Source organism: Oncorhynchus keta, chromosome 1, assembly GCF_023373465.1.
Source record: "Oncorhynchus keta strain PuntledgeMale-10-30-2019 chromosome 1, Oket_V2, whole genome shotgun sequence".
Lineage (NCBI taxonomy): Eukaryota > Metazoa > Chordata > Actinopteri > Salmoniformes > Salmonidae > Oncorhynchus > Oncorhynchus keta.
Window position 1 is genome coordinate 24,424,520 of NC_068421.1, and position 13,649 is coordinate 24,438,168.

Genomic DNA, 13,649 nt, shown 5'->3' on the forward strand with positions numbered 1-13,649 from the left:
TAATGAACCTTCAGTCCTCATCAATCGCTTATGTGTTCCTTTATTGTTCCTTCCCGTTCCTCGTTTGTTCTTGCTCGTTAATGCAAGGTCGTAGTCCTGTCTGATTACTACATGTGTTGCCGTCCAAGATGAAAACTATATTAAAGTGATACAAAGTAATGCCACAAGGCCCTAATACATTCATAAGTATTCTCTGGGAAATTATGTTTTGATATTGCTCATTAGGAAATATTTACTTTGCTGCAGATTAATTCCAAAGAAAATACCAGAGCTAGATCTGTCCTCAGTTTTCATTTGCTGTCAAGCTAATTATTAATTAAAGTCACACTGCTATGGGAAGATCACGTTTCCTTAGCATGGAATTAATAAAGGTAAATAGCAGGTCTTAGATCTGTAATGTTCCAGACAGTTTTCTACCCTTGTTTGTCACTTTAGAGAGCGTCCAGAGGCACTCCGATTATTAACTTTTAATTGCAAGAGAGCAAGACTTGAGATCTGATAAAACACTTCCTTCCAAATTGCTAAACATTTCTCTTTGGAGCAGCCAAAGACAAGAAAGGGCAATCAGCTATGTTGAGTTCTGACTTGCCTTTGAAAATATTTTTTTTCAGAGGCAAAAAATGTCATTTTCCATGAAAGCTTGTTGATTATTATTCTACGGCTGGTCCAGCCTTGCACAGTGCCAGGGGTCATGGTGTGCCTCGCAGCATGACGTTGGAAGGAGAAAATCAAGTTATATCTAACTGTGCACAGATAGTTGGCTTCCCAGTGTCCTCCTGTTGCTGCTTGGAGCCCAGCTCTTTTCTTATGTCTAGTTTTTCATCCTGTGGTGAAATGATTGAGTGTCTGTTCAGCGTGACCCTTTGTTATTTTTACCTTAGAATCCACCTCATCATTCTGTAATTTCTTTGTCCTCAGAAAAATGTACTTATCCAGTCATGGGACTGAGCCGGTGACTTATTTGACTTTAACACACAGTGTAGGTCATTCACTAGATTTCTCCAATAGTGTTGGACCAAACAATGCTGCTCTGCACCGCAGGGTCTTCCTAGCATGATATCTTAGTGATGTGTCTCTCTACTGAAGTGCCTCAATATTCAACTTTAAAAAGGTTCAGTCATATGTTTATTCTATTACATTGCAATTTCTATTTTATGAAGGATAACTTTAAAACAGTGATAGACAAAGGAAATAAAAGCTCAACATTTTAATGAAAATGTGTCCTTCAAATGTTTTCTCACTAAAGGAACTGTTTTGAAATCTCGACACTGAACCGAAGGGCAACTTCATGAGGAGCATTGTGCTTTGATAACAAGACACAAACATGAAGGAGTATTTGTCCCCGTGTCTCCTGTAGTTCCATCCACTGAATCCCACTTATGTTTTACTGAATAAAGCATTTCAAAGTAGATGCATTGTATGAAAACAGAAGGGACACAAAGTGAATGCCTACTGAAGAAGCACAAGGGCGAGAATGCACGTTGATTGGCTTCCAGTAGCAGTCACGACGATAGCAGTATTTCTATTGCCACCACTTTTACCTCTCCAACTAATTCATGAAACTGTTTTTACTCCCTGCTCTCTCTTTCTCCCTTTCTCTATATCTCTGAATGATGCTACAGGACTGTGCATGACAAAATTGCAAAGTCTTGAAAGGAAATGTTGAAACACCTCATTTATCAGTTTAAGTGTACTAGTGTTCTGTATGTAACTAATTTATCTCTCACAAAAGTCAATTTGGCTCTAGCCAAGCATCGTCGCTCAAGTAGGGCCAGATAAGAACCCTTGATCAGCAGTCATTTTGTTAGAAATATGTCTCTACCATTTACATTATTCTGCTCACACTACCCTGATTTGCATTAAAGTACATTACTGACTTGTCTGAGATCTAAGACAAAGTTAGACCATCTATAATATCAATTACTCTATGTTAATACCAACAGATTGCAGGTAGGGTATGTTTTGGGGTTTGAGTGAGTTTTAATAGGCAAGGGTACTTTTTCAAACACAAACACAGCTGTGTTTTTGAAATATTTTAAATTACATATATGTTCAGTAATAAATTATCGTAACGAAAATGATTATTGACTGAAACAAATCTAGAACTGGAGGAGGTGAGCGATTGATTGACACACTGCAAAGAACAAAGCATTTCCATAACATTTAATACGGGCCTGCTTTTACATTTCATGCAAAATGACAGCAACATAGCTACTCACAAATAAACACACACACACACAAACACACACAAACACGTTAGTGCCCTCTCAATCTGTGAAGAGCAGCTTTGGCGCTGCAAATCGCTGCTCTGTGCCGAAGCTGTCTCTGCACGCTGCTGACAAATCTGGCATCTCACCACTCCTCCCATGTCTCCAGAAAACCTCCCCATCCCTCTCTTCACTCTCCCTGTGTGGGTCAGCACCCACACACGCACGCTCACAAACACACGCACGCACACACGCTCGCACACACACACACACAAACACACACACACAGTCAAACCTTGACTCACATTAATCCCTGATCATCTGTCGTCTCATAAGGATAGGGTCCACTTTGATACTTTGGATAGGCATTATTCATGCACACATCTTAAAATAAAAAAAGAAAGTAAAACTAACACAGATGGTATTACCAGAGAGGGAGAGATAGAGACAGTCTGTGTGAGCCAGAATCTTGTGGCCTCCAAACAGGTGTACGGTGACAGCAATTGAATAGGCCTGTGTTTTGGGCCAGTGAGCCACATATGTCTCTTGTCTTCCACCTGCGATGGATAGTTCTTTTCGCCCTTCTCTTTTGTGATATATCGATCACAACCTCTGCAAGCTGCCACGGCGCCGTCACATTGGGGTGACAGGCTGCTGGCGCAAGCATTCCACCAAAACCGACCAGGCAAGCCAACCCATTTTTGTTCCAGACACCTCGGCAGAAGCACAGCACTGTGCACGCTGCATTTCCAGTACCCCCTTCCTTTCCCATTCCCCCATCTCAAAGCTCCTTCTGAGGTTACCCCTCTCATTCACTCACCTCCAAATTGCCTTGTCAACCAAATCTCCTGCTCCTGGATGGCTGTGTATAGGACTACATGCTGCATGGAGAATGTTTCCCAGCCTGGGTCTGGCTGTTTATGACTCAGATTGTCCACCATCAGCAGAGCCCCAATGGTAATAGACTGGCGCCATCAAGGTGTTTTCTCAGACCAGGCTAATCCCAGAGGTTCTGAGGTATTGAAATGTCTTTCAGGACACAGGGCAGGTTTATACGCAAGGTTTATTCAGACAAGCCCTGATCATGACAGACTTACTGGCCCACACTGTTTTCTTAATTACAAATCCATACTGTATGCCTCAGTCTCATTTATAGATATTTTTGATTATACACTAAAAGTAAATGATCTCACTAAAACACAATCAATCGGACCTGACTTCCTCTCCCGAGCCTGCTCTGAGTTTTGCGGTAAAACATGGCTCTGAGCTCTGGATTGGGCAAAAACATGAAACAACCCCTGGTGTTATCTCTCTCAGGAAGGGGCGATGCAATTCCATTAAACTCCAGTGCTCCTTTAATGAACTTCAATGGAATCTCTTATCTGAGGCGGAGGGCTGGGCTAATGTAAGACTGTGTGCCCCCTCAAAACACATCTAATAGTCTCACTCCCTGAAAAATGTTGCTTGGAGCTTAAATATGTGGAATTAAATGGTACACGTCTGATGGCCACGAAAAAGTGACAGACAGGCACACAATAACCCTCCAGATAATCATTAAAGGTGAGAAAAAGTAATAGCAAAGTACATTTAGAGGTAAAATGTTAATACATGCTTGACATCCCTCCTCGTGAGCAGGGAGGAAAAACAGGGAAACTAGCAGTATGAGACAAGTAAGACAAGAACACATACTACATAACTAATCTTCTCTTGGTTGATCTACTCCTTTAAAGAAAACTCACAGAATATCTCTTCCACTCCCTATCTCAGACAACAAGAGGATGTTTTTTGCTCTCCAACCTAGTTGAGAAACTATTGAACAGGGTGTGTGTTTGTATGTGTGTGGAAGTGTGTGGTGTGATTTTGCATTATACTCTCCCAGAGAAAAGTGGGGAAAGAGAAAGGATTTCAACGAGCCAGCTGGTAATTAAAGAGGACCGATCAATCCGAGCCGCTGACCGGCTCGTGAGAAATCCATCGCGGGGCCACAGTAAAGGGCTAATTTGGAACCATTAGGGGCTGCCGAGTTTGCAAGCAGGCCTGTAATGATGATGACTGGTAGGGTTCGAGGCCTTTGTGCGGCTGTCAGACCGGCCTGCAAGAGGGATGGTGGTGGAGAGATGACTTAACAGAAGCCCTGTATGGAGAGGGTGAGAGAGACAGGGGACTGGAGTAACACCTCCTTTTACAACTGTCCTGGGAGTTACACTGTGACTCAGAATAGGCTACTCTTTAATGTTGCTTCATTGTCCACTGTAGAAAGTCCACTGTGAAATGTACAGTCATATATAAATGGAATGTGATGTACATAGGTTGAGGTAAACTACCTGCCTATTGTTTGTTCAGGCAGTACTTACAGTACGAGTGAGTGAGCCTTTTGTTTTGTGAGGGGATTGCCCCTGCGTCCCTAAATGGGGAACACACAGTGGAAGATTGAGGTGTGCAGATGGAGAGCATGCCACCTGTGCCAATCAGTTAGCAAAGAGATGACACTGGTTCTCATTCTACTCAGAGATCCTCTGTGTCATCCTTGTGACAGACATCAGACACATGGTGGAAATGAAAAAAGGCCTGTCGGAGGCAGCCAAGCGTGTCTTTCTCCTCTTTGTCTGTTTTCCATCCAGCCTTGACACAACACCGCCTGTCTCCCAGAGCAGAGCACACGACTCAAAAGCGTAACGACAATCTGTGTGCGCTGCCGTGGACCTCTGCGTTTGGAGTTTTCCATGCATTAAATGTTAACCTTCACTACAGCGGCACTTAGATCCTCTCTGATGGAAACCTTATGGATGGTTAAAGGCTAAACTATTATCAGTTTTACAGGCCAAGATGGGTCAATAATGTCTCTAGGAGATGGGTTGGAAATAGCCTTTAAACAATTACACTCTCACATTCTGCATCGCACCACTTCCTGGCCGTACTGTACCTACTGGGCACAGACATCAATTCAATGTCTATTCCACATTGGACCAACATAATTGAATTGAAATGACGTGGAAACAACGTTGATTCAACCAGTGTGCGCCAAGTGGGTATGTGGTTTCTGTAAGCCTTGAGCTGTCATGTTCTACGGTAGAATGTCAACACATTTAGCTTATATTAGTTCACAGCCATTGCTCTTCCTTAATGTCCTGGTATTGTGACTGGAGTGGTGACAGTCAATACCAGTCTGAATCCACAACCCACTTACTCCATCTTTAATATGCATGTCTGCGCTGTCGTCAGTCACATAGTGTTAGGCTCTCAGCGAACTCCAAATGAAGCAGTTTTTCCTCTCAATTGGCCCTTCAGGAGATGGGAGCCTTGCATACCTCAAACAACTTGACAGTTAATTAATGTTTCAGGAGCATTGAGTGAGCACTGACAGCAAGCCAATAACACTGGATGTCTAGAAGCTACTATCATCTCTCCATCTCTGTTCCTCACTATTATTCATATTTTCATAAACAAATTTGATGGTTGGTTGGCCAGTATGCAAGCTGGTCAGACAGGGCTTCTCTAATTCTGGTGACAAAAGAGGATAAAGCTTTTTTCCAATCTTACACCACAATATTACCATACCACAATGTATGTCCATTGGTTCAGATACGCAAATATCTTTGTCTTCTAAATAAGACCCAGCATTTGTATATTCCACAAACTCGTGTAACTTTGCATCATGGAGAACACCAGGTCAAAAAGTCATGGAATAACTGCAAAATGTTCTGTACAAATAAAAGGTTGCACACTATATCACTGTTGCCAGAGGCATTTGAAGAGGCAGGAATGTGTCAATGGTTCTGGTCTAGAAACAGGTTAGAGATTTTCCTGGGATTTGAGTCACAAGGTTCCACAAGTCCGGACTCAACTGGCGAAGCAGAAAAGCAGCCCATTTCCCCAGTGCTCCCCTGTTGCACAATCTCAAACTTTGTCAAATCAATTCAAAAGTTATTTGTCACGTGCGCTGAATACAACAGGTGTACCCCTTACAGTGAAATGCTTACTTACAGGCTCTAACCAATAGTGCAAAAAAAAGGTATTAGGTGGACAATAGGTAGGTAAAGAAATAAAACAAGAGTAAAAAGACAGGCTATATACAGTAGCGAGGCTATAAAAGTAGCGAGGCTACATACAGACACCGGTTAGTCAGGCTGATTGAGGTAGTATGTACATGTAGATATGGTTAAAGTGACTATGCATATATGATAAACAGAGAGTAGCATCAGAGTAAAAGAGGGTTTGGCGGGTGGTGGGAGGGACACAATGCAGATAGCCTGGTTAGCCACTGTGCGGGAGCACTGGTTGGTCGGCCCAATTGAAGTAGAATGTACATGAATGTATAGTTAAAGTGACTATGCATATATGATAAACAGAGTAGAGCAGCAGTGTAAAAAGAGGGGTTGGGGGGCACACAATGCAAATAGTCTGGGTAGCCATTTGATTACCTGTTCAGGTGTCTTATGGCTTGGGGGTAAAAACTGTTGAGAAGCCTTTTTGTCCTAGACTTGACACTCCGGTACCGCTTGCCATGCTGTAGTAGAGAGAACAGTCTATGACTGGGGTGGCTGGGTCTTTTACAATTTTTAGGGCCTTCCTCTGACACCACCTGGTGTAGAGGTCCTGGATGGAAGGCAGCTTAGCCCCAGTGATGTACTGGGCCGTACGTACTACCCTCTGTAGTGCCTTGCGGTCAGAGGACGATCAGTTGCCGTACCAGGCAGTGATGCTCTCAATGTTGCAGCTGTAGAACCTTTTGAGGATCTCAGGACCCATGCCAAATATTTGTAGTTTCCTGAGGGGAAAGGACTTTGTCGTGCCCTCTTCACAACTGTCTTGGTGTGTTTGGACCATTCTAGTTTCTTGTTGATGTGGACACCACGAACTTGAAGCTCTCAACCTGCTCTACTACAGCCCCGTCGATAAGAATGGGGGCTTTCTCGGTCCTCCTTTCCTTGTAGTCCATAATAATCTCCTTAGTCTTGGTTACATTGAGGGATAGGTTGTTTTTCTGGCACCACCCAGCCAGGTCTCTGACCTATAGGCTGTCTCGTCGTTGTCGGTGATCAGGCCTACCACTGTTGTGTCATCTGCAAACTTAATGATGGTGTTGGAGTCGTGCCTGGCCATGCAGTACAGGAGGTGAGTACAGGAGGAGACTGAGCACGCACCCCTGGGGAGCTCCAGTGTTGAGGATCAGCGTAGCAGATGTGTTGCTACCTACCCTCACCACCTGGGGGCAGTCTGTCAGGAAGTCTAGGAACCAGTCACAGAGGGATGTGTTTAGTCCCAGGATCATTAGCTTAGTGATTAGCTTTGAGGGTACTATGGTGTTGAACGCTGTGCTGTTGTCAATGAATAGCATTCTCACATAAGTGTTCCTTTTGTCCAGGTGGGAAAGGGCAGTGTGGAGTGTTGGTATTACAGACTTAATCAGGGACATGTTGAAAATGTCAGTGAAGACACCTGCCAGTTGGTCAGCACATGCTCGGAGCACGTGTCCTGGTTATCCTTCTGGCCACGCAGCCTTGTGTATCTTGACCTGTTTAAAGGTCTTACTCACGTCGGCTACGGAGAGCATGATCACACAGTCACCTTGAACAGTTGATGCTCTCATGCATGCCTCAGTGTTGCTTGCCTCGAAGAGAGCATAGAAGTGATTTAGCTCGTCTGATAGGCTCGTGTCCACAGGTCTGCTATGACTCCCATAGGATGTTAACTAGGCAGTGCTCATTGTTTCTGAGGAATGGTTGAAAGTGTAGATCCTGCTGAAAGTGGATTGTTTAGTACTGTAAAGCTCAAACATGAATGGAAGACCAACCATTAAAGTGATATCTGGAACGTTAGTATAATTTCAGCCAGTAGTTTTGAAAGTGGTGCTGGAGGCAAAACAGGTCCCTGTTTTTTGTACACTATAGTACGTCATCCAATTGTGTACTACATCTATTCCATATGATATATTTCGTCATACATTTTTTTTAAATACAATGTTATTTATTTCGCAATTTCGCATATGTTTCGTATACAAATCGTACAATATGTTACAAATGTGTTGTTCCTAAGATCCTGGGCTGCATCTGTAACCCCCTAAGGTCCACACCCCAGCAGGAATTGAATTAGCATAATAAAGAAATCCTCACAAATATCTGTCAGTTTAAGCTAGAAATATCTGTTTTTTAGCATTCAATGCGTCTCAATCCACCACATCCACCTACAGTATATGGAGACTGTTTAGTGACAAAAATAAGGGCTTGAATACATATTTAAAATAAAAAAAATCTTGATCTTTCTTATATCTCTCAGATAATATTCTGCATGAATCTGCTGGGAGCTAACCAACCATGTTCAATGTTAGCTAGCTAACATTAGGCTCTAACTAGCCAAGCAAACGGTTCTGGGATACAAATAATAATGTTATACACTTTACGTTAGCTAGGGAGCCAGCCAGCTAACGTTAGCTAGCAAGCTAACAGTACATTTTAGCTTGAAATGAAACCACTTTCTGTCAAAACTTTAAACGTGTCATATCTGAAAAAGTCTAGCGTTAGCTAGGTACAATCTTACCCGTATACATCATGGATGATGGACGAGTCTCCATGTCACAGATGCCATGTCACGGTTGCCTTTAGTTTGAAGATGTAATCCGGAGACATGTGTTTTCTCCATCTCTTTAGCGATCATACTCCAATTCCACTGATTTCAAATCTCGATCCTCCAGAAAGTGGAGAGCAACACTTATGCAGCTCAATACATTTTTTAAAGCCACGTCGACAGGATTACCAACACAGACTTACCAGCTCAAATAGACAGAAGCCTTCAATTTGGCCGACCAATCTGAACTCCTCTCTCGGCATGTCCATCCCATCCATTATCTCAGCCAATCATGGCTAGTGGAAAGGTTGCTGACTTTTTCTATGACTTAACCAACAAGGCTTGTAATTTAACAATTTTATTCGTATTTACAGATGGCATACAAGTTTGTTATTAAGGCACATGAAAGTGCACATGTTTCAGAAGACATTTCTGCCAAAAAAACACATTTAGATTTTAAACAATTATAATAAACGTTATAGTGGCTCTTTTGTGAAGTCGTGACTTGTGACATATGCCTAGTGTATGTCTAAGGTTTTAGACCGATCCAATGAACCTTTGTATTTCAGTTCATTTAAAAAAAAATAAAGACTGCCCAAATGTGCCTAATTTGTTTAGTAATAACTTTTCATGTTCAAAATTGTGCACTCTTCCTTTACTGTAATAGCTACTGTAAATTGGACAGTGCAGTTAGAATGTAATATTTCTGACATTATCAGATGTCTATGTCCTTGGAAATGTTATTGTTACTTTCAACCTCATGCTAATTGTATTAGCCTACATTAGCTCAACCGTCCCGTGGAAGGGACACCGATCCCGTAGAAGTTCCATGTAGCTTAGTAGAACCCCCATTATCCATAAAATCATTCAGCAGTGTAACACACTATCCATAGTTCCCCCTTTTTCATACCAACCCTTAGCTGTTTGACAGAAGACCCCCGCCACCCTCTCTCTCCGACCCTCTCACTCTTGCAGGCGAATATGCCAGCTGCTAGTAGCCTTTGATTTCATCATGCCCCAGATCTGCACTGTAATGAGTGTGCAGGCCAATCAATAATTCACTGGAGTTGAATAAAAAGTGGGTGATCAGCATGTGTGTAGAAAGCAGAATGTAATCAGTGCCAATCAGGGGCCTGCATTCTGCATCCACCACGATCTTCCTCTATCTGTCTTTTTTCCAGTGAATGACGACTGAATGCCATTCCCTGGCAGACTGTCAATTCTATTCAAAGTTTTGATTGCCCCAATTGCCTCCATGTATGGACATGTGAAAGTCATGATTAAATTGCAGCAGTGTCTGTATCATCCATTCACATTGTCAGTAACAGCACAAAGCTGAACTGTGCTTTGGATTTCTGAGGCAGCTTATTCTCATTCCATTGTTGCTTGCAAGCCACACGTATGACGTGACCAACATCTGCCCAATGTTCCTCTGACATCGCTGCATCAGTGAACATGGACACAAGATATTTCAATTTCACAGGAGAGAAAAGGAAGACAAAACTGAAACCACTCACCTCGCCTGTCTCTCACAAAGCTGTATTGTATTTGAAGAAATATCTCTGTTCTTGCCTCGTACAGGTATTATTTAAAAATAGCAAACAGGCAGTTTTACACATAGTCACACAGCTGCAGACCTCACCTTTTATGAACCTTCTTATGTCCAAGACATGTCTTCTATCAATCCAATGGATGAGTCTGATGCTTGACCAATACCTTTATCAGTGAACATATGACACGCTGACCTGAAAACAACAGTTGTTGTTGTATACAAGTATATGTCATTACATGTTTACATCATAGCTAGAACACAATGCTTTTCTGTTTTCCCTCCAGTGCCTCCTGAAGACCCAGTGATCAGTGGTGGTCCGGTGGTGAGCCTGAGAGCAGGAGATCCCCTAAACCTGACCTGCCACGCTGACAACGCCAAGCCAGCCGCATCAATCATCTGGATCCGCAATGGAGAGGTTCTCAATGGAGCCATGTACTCCAAGGTAAGCATCGAGGTGTGTAATACACAGTTTGTTTTTTAAGGTTGGAGGGAGGGTTGGGGTTTTTGAGGGTGAAGTGGTTAGACAGTTACCCATTCCTATAGATAGAAAGCAAAAGCCCTCATTCATTATTACCGGCAAAGTGAACCAAACACTATTTTCTTCCACGTAATAAGTTATGTCACTCATCAAATTCCAGTTGACAATCCTTTCCTTGAAGTTTGTTGTGAATAGCCACTAAGGGCTCCTGACTGGCGCAGTGGTCTAAGACACTGCATCTCAGTGCAAGAGGCATCACTGCAATACCTGGTTCAATTCCAAACTGCTTCACATCAGGCTGTGATTGGGAGTCACATATGTACAATTTTCCCAGTGTTGTCTGTGTTTGGCTGGGTTTGGTCATCATTGTAAATAAGAATGTGTTCTTAACTGAGTTGCCTAGTAAAATAAAAAGCCCTAGCCATCTGTGATGGGTGATTACTTGTGCCATCTGTAAACTGTCTCAGCATTCAGCCAAGTTTGATTGGAATAAAATATCCTGAAAATCCAAGGTCTTCCCTGGGATATCTAAAGGATGTTTGTCCTCTTCGCCCACCTAATGCTTCTACTCAATCAAGCAGATGGTGGACGATAAGAATGGAAGTTGCTGACTCTCAAGCATCTTCGCTGTCTCCTAGGTGCCCTGCTTCTCTCTTTTCAGTGTCAGGATCCATAAAGAGATCCGTTCAGTCCCTTTTCTGTTGAAGAAGCCATCGCTGATCCCTGCCAACCAACCCTAGCCTTCAACTCAACCATCATTCCACCACACGTAATGCCACACAACACTGCCTTCGGACCTCTCTGGCACTTCAATGACACGAACTCGCAGGCTAAACTTGTAATGAACCCCACTGTGTGAGTCTCCATATAAACGAGGAGCGTGAGCGGGCACCAACTCTCTCTCCGCTGTCTCATCCCATTATCAACTTTTTCCAAAGAGCAGATAAATTCTATTGATTGGGCTGGGATACGGCACAAGCAATTTGAATAAAACGATTGCCGGAGGTGGCGTTTGCTAATAGTAGGGGGATAGCGTGCTTCCTGCCTGCACTTCCTCTTTCTGAAACAGCAGCAGCAGTGATGTGGGGACATTGTCGCCCAGCTGATGGATGGCAGCAGCAGCTGAGCCATGCAGTCTCTAGACACAGCCCTCCTTCATATCACTACCATTAAAAAGAAATGTGTTCAATTAGAAGCGGATGATTGTCTCCTGAAAAATTGAGCTTTTGAGAGGATAATTGGCCGTCCTGTCTCGCCCCACGCCTCGCTCCACACCCCACAGATGATGGGAGGTAATGTGGCCAGATGTGCCAGAGTGAGATGGGAGTTTCCTGATGATGGCTTCCCAGGATGGCTTTGACCCCCATAGATCCCTCAATATCCAAATGTATCAATTACCTTTCATTAAGGTGTTACTTTGTGGTAGGTTATTTGACTTGATATGATCAAGCAGTTGTTAAAAATATCTGGTTATACTGCATGTGCAGGCAAGTCAGTTAAGAACAAATTCTTATTTACAATGACGGCCTGGGAACAGTGCCTGTTCAGGGGCAGAATGACAGATTTGTACCTTGTCAGCTGGGGGGTTTTGAACTCACAACCTTCCGGTTACTAGTCCAACGCTCTAACCACTAGGCTACCCTGCCGCCCGAGATGAGGGAATCTATTGCTCTGTGAAACATTCAAATGCATGACACAAAAAAGGAAGTTCTGCTTATCGTTCCTCTCTTCCTCTACAGATAAGTTTCCCTGCTCATTCCTCCCCTACTCCCCCACAAACCTTCAAAGACGCTTCTTTATCTGTCGTTCAATTTCATTATTTTCCTCCCAACCTTCATCTCAGCAAAGTTTTCTGTATAATTAGAGAGATTTCCTTTTAAAAGGTAATGCTCACCACCATGTGAGGCGGGGGGGAAATCATCCCGGGGAAAAGAAGCTGATTAACTTTAGAGAGTGTATTATACATGTCACATTTTTCACATTCAAGAGACAGAGTTCTCAGTAGTTGATCTGCATATTAATCTATAATACCCCTTATTTTTTCCAGTATTTCTATATTACTCGCTACATTTAACCTGTTTCAAATCATTAAAAAACGATCAGTCTCTCTCTCTCTTCCATTGTTTTTCTCTCTTATCAATGTAATTAACCTCACTAGCTTTGTGCAAGATACATTTAAACTAGGCCTTAGGTGCACTAAAAGAGTAATATAATTAATATTGTTAAACAGAATTGTAGAAAATATCTGTCTTTCAGGTAGTAGGATTAGATAAGTTAATCAAATAAGACCTCTTTAATCCCATGACCAGAACAATTATGTACATATATTATGTTCTCTTTTGTAGAAATAGGTAGTACAAAGCTTATGCAAAATATCTTACTCCTAAGTTAAATTAATATTGAGATTTGAAATGAGCTTCTGGTGTGGTCTGCAATTAAACAAATGCTGATTTAATTTAACCTGGAGCTACTTTTCAAGTTTGGACATATCAAAGGCTCGTTAGATTATCATCAGAATATTAATGTCAGCCAAATTATTAGACATCCCTCTGAGCCTCCCTTCATATTCCCTTTCACTGGGATTCTAACCTAAACTAATCAGGAAATTTCAGACATGCCTGCAAGGTGAAAACTGTCCATCTTTTATTTGTATAAGCCTTCCTGTTAATTGTAATAAACAGAAAACCAATTAGTGTAAAGGTTAGGTAAAACAATATACAGCTTGTCAGAATTTGATTATTTACTACAAAACTTGCAGGTATTCCTGAAAAATCAAAAAAGCTCCATATTTATTAGTAGAAATGTAACCAGCATTATCACTATACTATAGGTGTCACGTTCTGACCAT

At 42.3% G+C, this 13,649-nt stretch overlaps 1 protein-coding gene across 6 annotated transcripts in view; it reads left to right on the top strand.

Annotated features, from left to right (window-relative positions):
* Positions 1-13,649, top strand: part of LOC118370772 (kin of IRRE-like protein 3) — a 221,083-nt gene that overhangs the window by 163,535 nt on the left and 43,899 nt on the right. For all 6 annotated transcript variants that reach the window (XM_035755899.2, XM_035755894.2, XM_035755897.2 and 3 more), the window contains exon 4: positions 10,608-10,765. In XM_035755899.2, the coding sequence (XP_035611792.1) occupies positions 10,608-10,765 (158 nt within the window). The remainder of the gene's footprint in view (positions 1-10,607; positions 10,766-13,649) is intronic.